General features: G+C 44.3%; 1 protein-coding gene across 1 annotated transcript; it reads right to left on the bottom strand.

Moving 5' to 3' along the window:
- Window positions 1-1511: 1511 nt before the first annotated feature.
- On the bottom strand, window positions 1512-5622 carry LOC115598410. Its single transcript, XM_030451546.1, has 6 exons — window positions 5608-5622; window positions 4951-5092; window positions 4332-4417; window positions 2431-2603; window positions 2206-2290; window positions 1512-1720 (listed from the first exon to the last, which is right to left on the bottom strand). Exons 1-6 carry the CDS (start codon window positions 5620-5622, stop codon window positions 1565-1567), a joined length of 657 nt encoding a protein of 218 aa, XP_030307406.1. The 3' UTR covers window positions 1512-1564.
- Window positions 5623-9450: the final 3828 nt, after the last annotated feature.

Genomic DNA, 9450 nt, shown 5'->3' on the forward strand with positions numbered 1-9450 from the left:
CTTAAAGCCAACTTCCACAGAAAGCCAAGGACCCAATTCCTGAGAATATTTCATCACATTTCCCACCCAACAAGCCAATAGCTAACAATGGAAAGAGATGCCCCCACCCAAGCAAAGGCAAAGAGGTGATTTTGATTCACATCTTGTTCTCCCTCTTGCTCTTCTCTCAGCCAAACTGCTCTAAATTTCTACTTATATTTTTTCCTGATGCAGAAAAGGAGAAAAGGGAAAGACTGCCCCTTGGAAACTGGCAGCTCTTTCCTTTTTCCCAGGCACTAATTCACTTGCCCCCGTTTTCTGCAAGCTTTTGAAGCTCCCACTGCCCTCAAAAACTCCTCAACACCCTGAGTGCTCTTGGCAAAGAGAACAACCCTCAAAACCAAAACTCTTCACCCCTACCACACCTAGATGGGGAGTGTTGTGATGAGGAGGAGTTACACCATGAGTAATCACTACAAACGAGTTGTAACTTTAAGGTTAAAAAGCACAACTTGGCTTACAGATGCTGAGGATGGGATTTCACATTTTCTACCTGAGCTGCATAATGGGTGCAAATGTTGTTCCCCAAGGATTCTGCTCCTGTGGGTGAACTTGGGAAGCTTTCTCCTAAACTTGAACTTAGAGAAAGAGTGTTCCCAGAATGTCCCAGTTCAACCAGATACTGCTCAGCACTGACATCCAGACCTTCATTGATGGAAGGGGAAAGAACAAACTTCCCACAAAGCTTTCTTTTGGCTTTTCCTTGGTTTTCCTCAGCTCTGAAAAAATTCAGACACGTACCAAGAGTTATCTTTGGGAGTCACTTTGGCTCAGTTACCCCTCCCCCCACTCCAGGTCTTTGATTATTATTCAACTTGTGAAAGTTGAAGGGAGTAGGAGTCACCAAATCCTGAACAGCATTTGAGCTGAGATTTTTTGGAGGATTTCTCAGCAGTCACATTTCCCACAAGGAGCAGCAATCAACACTTGAGACTTCTCAGCATGAGAGCTTTAAATCTGTGAATGCTCTGTGCTTACACAGCTTTTTCCAAAAGGCAGAGAACACCTGCACAACAACACCCTTTCCCATGGGAAGTTCAAACCATAACCCTCAAATGGAAGCCAAAAATAAATATTCACTTTCTTCCTTCATAGAATTAAATTCTGTTCTCTGTAGGGCACATCCTTATTCAAACAGTACAAAACATAAAATTCATGATTTGTTTTGTTTGGTTTTTTTTTGCCACTCACTGAATATAAGGAGGAGATTATTAGAGACTGGCAAAAAGGCTGACTGGTAAAGTACAATTAATTAAAAAAACCAAACATTAATTCCACGATTAGTGGTGTTAGTCTTGGAATGCTCAAGAGATATTAAGACAGAGGGAGGGTTAAAGGAACCTTCCTCACAAATATGCCATCTCAGGCTTACAGATGTAATGCTGACCAGATGTAGAAGAGGAACCCCAGCAGAAAAACACAGGAGGAAAAAAGGAAACTCTTATTACCACTCCAAAAAGCGTGTACTTTCCAGTTCATTTTGTAACCATCTTCTCTTTTTCACTTCCTCCAGATACAGCTTTTCCTATTTTTCCTTTAGGACAATGCTCTCTCTCAGGGTGTATTTCTCACTCTCCAATTCCTGTTTCAGGTCTCCCATTCTGCTGAGCAGCAGCTTTCTCTCTGCTTCGTGGTCGTGGGCTCTGATTTCTTCCACTCTGTCCTGGGAAGCTGCCTGCTCCTGAAGCAGGTAACACACTTTTACCCACCACAAACTAAAAAGGGAACCTTTTTTTTTTTGCAACCTGCCCAGTGTCAGGGGCACAGATTTACTCCTTGAGGCACCTGTGCATCCTCCAGCAACCAAGGCAGAACCCCAGAGCTACCACGGGCAAGAATTCTTCTTGTTAGAAAGAATCCCTCCCTCTCAGCACTTATTTATCCAAGCTGCTAATGAAGGAACACTGTGGGACAGAAAAGGATAGAGAAAAAGATTCCTCAAAGAAGGAATTCCCCCACCACTCCCTGCCACTTTGCTCTAGGGAAAGAATAACACAGAGAACACTTTCAGAAGCCCCTCTGCTCCTGGCCAGGATTTCAGAATCCCACAATTTGGAAAAGAGCTCTGGGATCACTGATTCCAAACATCAACCCAGAAAAAAATCAAAATATTCCAAAGGCCCCACAGCAATTGGGAAAAAAGGCAGCAGTTTATGAGCAGCTTACCAGGGGTGAGCCTTGCAGAAGGGTTTCAGTTCTACTGTTTTGCTGCACAACTGTGGCTGGCAGTCTGACATTTTTAGCTTCAAGGCTTAAACAGAAACACAGCTTTTATTACAGGGAACCACCACATTACCAATTCTTAAAGAACAGCAGGGAAAGGACAAACAGAAGCATCTTCACCACCCCAGACAGCAGCAGACACCTTGGTCCCCTGTGCCACTCTCTTACCACTGCATCCCTTTCTCCAGGGGTTGCATTGCAATAGTACTCCCAGAAGATGCCAACAGGAGGTCCTCCAGTCTCTGGAAACAATCTCTTTTTTCTCTTTCCTTATTCTCCAGAGCACTCTTCAAGTCACAAATTGAATGTTCATGCTGAAGATGTTCTTCCAACTCCTGCAGCTGTAAAAGAACAGCAAGATTCCACAGCACTCAGCTGAGTTTTTGTGCTGAAGAGCTCAGGGAAGGCCTCTGTCTGCACATACCCACTACCCAAAGAGCTGTCAGTACATTCCAAACCTTCCCTCTTCCTAGGAAATGAACACAAAACATGCTACTTTACCAAATCTTCTCCACTCTCAGCACTGACACTCACCCTCCCACTCCTTTCAGACACTCTCTGGATCCCTTTGTTTGCTCCCCCCCTTGAAAATAGGAATTAAAAAGTCCATCCTTCTCCTAAAGGGACGTCACAGCCCCCTTGTATATCTATAGATATATCTATATTCATGAAGGGTTAAGTTCCAGAAGCAATCAGAATTGGCAGCATGCTGATGGATGGAGTTAAACCCAGTGGTGGTCCCAGGGTGGTCCCCAGGGCTCTGTACCAGTTCTCTTCAACATCTTTATCAGTGATCTGGACGAGGGGATTGGGTGCAAATGACACCAAAGTGGGTGGGAGGCTTGATCTGATGAGGGCAGGAAAGCTCTGCTAGAGGGACCTGGGCTGTAGGAGATTCAACAAGGGCCAGGAAAAATATTTTCCCCAAAAGGGTTGTCAGGCACTGGAACCAGGGGCTGAGTCACAATCTCTACAGAGACTTCAAAGATGTGGGGATGTGGTGCTGAGGGACAGGATTGGGCTTAGCAGGACTGAGGGAACACTTAGACTTCATTTGAAAGATCTTTTCTAAACAAAAGAGTTCTATGATTCTCTGTTACAAGTGGGGGAAGCACGGGGAGCAGAAAGAAGCCCAAATGCAGCATTATTGCAGACATTCTTTCTATATAAATGCAGACATTCTTTCTATATTAATGCAGACATAGTTTCTATATAAACACAGTCCATTATTTCTACTGTCCTTCAGAAATCAGATAAAACTTTCTGGGCCAAACCACATGGAATAAGTGACAGACACCTCAGTCTCTTTTGCAGGGCACTTGACCACATACAAACCTTGGACCGTGTCAGAGACAAAGACACCAAGTGTCCTGGTTTGGGCCAGGATAAAGGGGATTTCTTGTCTTGCACTTTTGCTTTCAGCTCAGTCTCCTGGAAGTCGTTGCACTTGCTGAAATTAACAGCAAGTTTCTCAGACAGTGTCTGCTTCTGGGACTGTTAAAACTTGATTTTTATAGTTACAGCAGAACCAAGGCCACTGCTAAGCCCTGAGGAACAGAAAACTCCAGAGGATGCCTGCCTTAATCCCACTGCAAAGAAAACCTTTTTCAAACACTTCTTAACATGGCCAAACCCCCCCATGTTTTGCAGAGGCAGAGAAAGCATCAGAAAGGTGACCAAAATTCAAGGCTTTTTCTCTTAAAAAGAAAAAGCCACGTTTCATCCAACAGTTCAGCATGTTACTGAAAAATCTCCCTTTTCACTTGCATATGCATTTTGCAGGGGAAAAGATGCTTTTGACTGCATTGTTTGTCTGCACAGCACAACAGGAAGAACAATGGCAAAAAAACCTGAAGGAAACCAGCTGGAAACAAAGCAGCAAAAGAAAAAATATCCAACATCATGACAAGGATTTTACACCATAAGAAGACTGGATCCAGCTTCACTTCAGACTCACTCTTCCTCTCCAGGACTCTCCCTTCATTATCCATTTACGGTTTTTTTCACCATAGTTTTTAATACAATTTAACAGTTCAGATTCTAATTCAAAAATATTTGGCTTTCCATACCTGCACCACAGAGTTTTCAATGGCATCCTTGATAACTTCTTTTTCAGCTGCTGCTGCTATTTGGGAGGTACATCCAGAGTGCTCACCTACACTGAAAAACAGATTTTTATAAACAGCCTGAATTCATACTACTTATTTACACATAGAGTGCATCTTTAATGGTTGTGAGAAAAGGCTGAGAACAAAATAAAACATCCTCTAAAATTTGTGAGCTGCTGAAGTGAATCATTTTATCATAACAGCAACTTCATGTGCATCTCTGTCAATTCCTTTCTTCTGGAGCAATTTATATTTTAATGGAAAAAGGAAAGATTCTGAGTTAAGGGCCACAAATACACCACTCCTGTTACTCCAAGGTGAATGATCTCTCACTCAGCCTGTGGAAAATGGGACTTCAGCTTTTCCTGGTGGCCGAGGAACATTTGTAGATAACACCACTGAAGGCACTACAGAGACTGGCATAAATTATCACTATCAAGATGCCTAGGGGAAGCAAACACTGAACTCCTATACAAGGAACCTCCACCACTTGGAGATCAACACCTTTTATACTATAAAACATCATTTAATAACCATAGAGAAAGAATTGCATCACTGTTTCCCAGCTCCTTTCTCTCACCAGTGATGTCTCTTGAAGCTGCCTTGGGCATTTTAGAGTCACCATTACAAACATGGTGCTTCACAATCCAGGCAGCTGGAGCTTTTTTCTCTTCACTTTTGCCTCCCTTATCCTGCTTTACTTCCTCTACAGGTGGCTCTCCCTAAAAGAGATTAAGAAAAAGAAGATATAAAAGGGGAAGAAGGAAGCATCTTCTTTGCCTTTCACTGACTACTTGAAAAAGGCTTTTTTTATTGAAAAGAAAAATGGAAAATTTGTTGAGCTTTGATTTACAAGGCCTCCAGCTTTTCCATGGAAATCTGGAGGAGCAGAAAGGAATTCCTCCTGTCCTCAGTCTCAGCCCTGCTCCTGCACAGTCCCTGAGAAGCCCTTCCCTGCTTCAGCCCAGCTTCATTTCAGTCACAGTAAAATTCAGCTACAGTAAAATTCAGCTCTCAAAGTTTCAGAATTTTTACTTGCAAGGAACTCTCAGCATCACCAGACTCACTGCATAAATCAGCCTCTGCAGTATCCCTAAATTTCAAGCATCACAGCAGAAAAATGCATCATCACAAGCTCTTCTCCCTTGTGAATGGAAGAGGAGAACAAGAAGAAGGACACGGCTTGCTCAAAACACATTTTCACCTCCTGCTGCTTTACCCCCTTATAACAGTATACCTTAGGGCAGACCATATTACCTAAGTCTTAAAGGGGTAAAAAAAACCCTTTTTTTTGAGACCCCATAAAAAGAGGACCAGCTATGTAAAAAACAAACAAACAAAACAAAACAAAACCAAAAAACCACAACAAAAACAACTGTAGCTGCTTCAGTCTGCTTACTGATTACAGATGACACAATCATGTGATGGAAGTCCCATCAAGGTACACAGAGGAACAGAAAACGTCCCCTGAATTCTTTGAGACCACATCTGTAACACTGTACTTCTAGAGTCCATCCCAGGAAATTTAAAGCAGATGCTCAGAAGCCAATTAGACATGGAGAGACATAAAAATGGACTAAAACCCCTCCCATACAGAAACGGCTGGCACTGACCAGAAGAAAACACTTGAAATGTTGAAAAGAAAAGAGGTCCAGGGAAGGGATTCTGCCCCTGTGCTCAGCTCTGGTGAGGCCACAGCTTGAGTCCTGTGTCCAGTTCTGGGCCCCCCAGTTCAGGAAGGATATTGAGGTCCTGGAGCAGGTCCAGAGAAGAGCAAGGAGGCTGTGAAGGGATCCAGCACAAGTCCTGTGAGGAAGGGCTGAGGGAGCTCGGGGTGTTGAGGCTGGAGAAGAGGAGGCTCAGGGGAGACCTCATCACTCTCTCCAACTCCCTGAAAGGAGGTTAGAGCCGGGGGGGGGAGTGTCTTCTCCCAGGTAACTCTCAGCAAGACAAGAGGGCATGGACTTAAGCTCTGCCAGGGGAGGTTTAGGTTGGATATTAGGAAAAAATTCTTTACAGGGAGGGTGATCAGACATTGGAATGGGCTGTCCAGGGAGGTGGTGGATTCTCCATCCCTGGAGGTTTTTAAAACAAAGGCTGGATGTGGCAATGAGTGCCATGGTCTGGTAACCACAGTGGTCGTGGATCAAGGGTTGGACTTGATGATCTCAGAGATCCTTTCCAACCCGGATGATTCTGTGACTCTGTGAAATACACCCTTGCAAGAGTGCACAACTCTTTTTAGTGAGAGGTTGCTATTTTGCAGCAGAGAAGAAAACCAAGAGATCTATCAGAAGGATTTAACAAGCCACAAAATAGCAACAGTCTTGTACAATGAAGATGAAGATCACAATCTGAAATTTCCATGCAGCCTGTAGTTCAACTACCTTCCACCCAGTAAACCAATGATGTTGATGACCCTTGATTTCAACCTCAATTAATAAATTAAATTTAGCAAAAATCTGTGAGAAACAAAACAAAACATTCTGAAAAAAGGTAGAGCAGGAAGAAGAGCAAGTGGAACTGGCTAGGCACAGCTTAAGTTAAGCCAGTTGTGTCTGCAAGGAAAAAAAGGAGCACTGCTCTTGGCCCATATTGCTGTCTTTCCTAAAAGGGCAGGAACTGCTTCAGCTCCATCTTAGGCAACTTCTTCAGTCCAGTGACATCTGCAAGCAAACCTCTGATCAAAGCCAGGCCAAGAGCACTATTTCAAAACTGGATTGTAATGACTGCACCTGAATCATCTGGACCTTGAATGGAATCAAAAGCTAAATACACCACATGTAAATATCTATTTATGTAACAGAGTTACTCTCATCGGGTATATTATTGAAAAAATACAATTAAAATAAGGGTTTTTTTTGATGTCTATTAACTACAAACTGAAGCAGGCTTTGTCTCTGGCAACACTGAAATGATGGCACTGCTGAAAGCAAAGGCAGAGCTCTGGCTTTGCATCCCCCCTTGCCTTTGGTGCCACCTCAGAAAGGCCAGGCTGCAGGAAGCAGCTGGTTTATCACAGCTTAGTGTTGGTGTCACATCCAGACAGGGCTTTAGACAGCTGAGGGAAAAGGACACAAGTGATCTAAAGAAAAAACTACCAAAAATGGTGGGGAAACAGCATTTAAACACATGACAAAAACCAAATTGAATTAATGAACTATTTTCATACTAGCAGCCTTTAGATGCCTTCAATAATTCCTTCCCTTCCTTCATCTGTAAGAAATGATGTTACTTCAGCTTGTTCAGGTCTCCATTCCAAGCTGTCTACATCTGAACAATTTACATTTTTTATACAACCCCAGACTTGGATTCTAGCACATACTTCAGTTCACTATTCCATTTTGGCTGCTTTATTGATTGTTTTTCTTACCTTCTGTCACTTTCCTAATTCCATCCATCCCCATGCCCATGAGATCCTTCCTTCCCCTCTCTTCCTCCACACAGGAATCTCCTCATCATCACCTTCCTTTTGTAGATCAACACTTTATAATCCAGTCCCAGCTCCCTACATGGGGTAGAAAAATGTCAAGCACTGTTTTCCAGAGGTTCCTCTTGGTGACCTTGAAACAAGGGGTGCTCTCTGTCCACAGCCCATGCTGGATGCCTCTGTACTCACAGGAGCCCTACAAAGATACACAAACAAGTATGAGCAAAGTAGAAGCAGTCTCTCAGCATCCTCATTATGCTGGACATGCTCATTACTTTAAAAATTACAATTGAAACAATTTTCAGAAAGATTTTTATGGCATAGACTGCTATACTTGTGAGATTGCAACAGTTGTGCAGAGTAATCATGGTGATCAGTGTTCACTCCAGCTGAGTAAGAACTGTTCTGAACAGAACAGTACAAACTCTCTCCTGGGTCTAGCCTAACATTCCAAAGCACTGCTGGTTAACTGGCAGTCTCCCTTCTGAAGGTTCAGGCTGGAGTTTCACTCACCTACCCCAGCAGTGTCATCTCCTTTGGGTCTAGTGTAAGAAGTGGGAGTTGGACCCCTCCATCCCTGGGTCCTCTCCTCTTCTGGGTAAACACACACTCATCTTTTTCAAAAGTACACTCTCCAGGACAGTGACCAGGGACAGGTCTAGAAGAAGAGAACATTGTTTAAAACCACAAATATATCTGGCAGATCCATGGAGAAATGACACAAGCAATGGCTTGCATTCCCTCCCCTGCTGAAGCCACTCATGTCTACCTGGCAATACTGACAGCAGCCACAAGCTTGTAAAAGCTGCCTTCAAACTGAGATAAAAAACTGAATTTCATTTTCTTCACAGATCTGGGGAATCTGTGCACTACTCTGCCTTACTGACAGCTCTCCCTTTCTTTAATACATCTCCTGCAGTTCCTGATGCTGTCACAGTGTTGTCCCCAAAGTGGGTCCATTACCTGGTGTGCCATAAGCACACACAGAGTCCAGATCTTTGACTTAATCCCCATTTCTGCACAGAAAGGGGAGCAGGGTGCTATTCCACAAAGCAAGCTGCATTTCCTGAATCACAAGTGAGACTTTTAGACCTAGAATTGTGAGAAAGAACTGGCCACCTCTAGGATGTTGTGGAGTCCACAGCCATGCTGCTCAGGGTGAGCTGGGGGGGCACCCATCACACCCACATGGGGGATGAGCTGGGTTTCAGCAGGATTGGTTGGTGTCCCCCCTTGCAGCCTCCACCCCGGGATGAGTTGGGCTTTCTTGAAATATTTTGGGAGTCCACACTCCAGGGTAACTTAGATCACCTGGAATGATTTGGGGGTCACCCATCATGTCCTCTGGCCCCCACGATGCTTTGTGGGTTGCCAATTGCAGCCCAACACCACTGGGATATTTTTGATGTCCTCAGTCAGAGCCCCCAACCCCTGGGATCAGTTGGGGTTTCCAGGGCTGGGGTTGAGCCTCCTCCACTGCAGCCCCCAAACCCCAGGACAAGTTTGGTTCCCCCAGAAAGGGGGAGACCAAATCACAGCTCCTCCACCCTCCAGATGAGTTGGGGGCTCCCCAATTCCATCCCCCCACCCCTGGGATAAGTTGGGCTCCCCCCTCGAATCCATGACCCCCTCCCCCTAGCTTGGTCTGCT

This window comes from Calypte anna, chromosome 5 (genome assembly GCF_003957555.1).
Source record: "Calypte anna isolate BGI_N300 chromosome 5, bCalAnn1_v1.p, whole genome shotgun sequence".
In the NCBI taxonomy this organism is placed as follows: domain Eukaryota; kingdom Metazoa; phylum Chordata; class Aves; order Apodiformes; family Trochilidae; genus Calypte; species Calypte anna.

What these genes read in the sequence shown, in the direction of transcription:
- LOC115598410 (XM_030451546.1), bottom strand. An exon ending in TTGAAAACTCTGTGGTGCAG is followed by an intron (nt 2,604 to 4,331) that starts GTATGGAAAGCC and finishes GTTCTTTTACAG; the next exon opens with CTGCAGGAGTTGGAAGAACA. An exon ending in TTCTGCAAGGCTCACCCCTG is followed by an intron (nt 1,721 to 2,205) that starts GTAAGCTGCTCA and finishes TACCTGCTTCAG; the next exon opens with GAGCAGGCAGCTTCCCAGGA.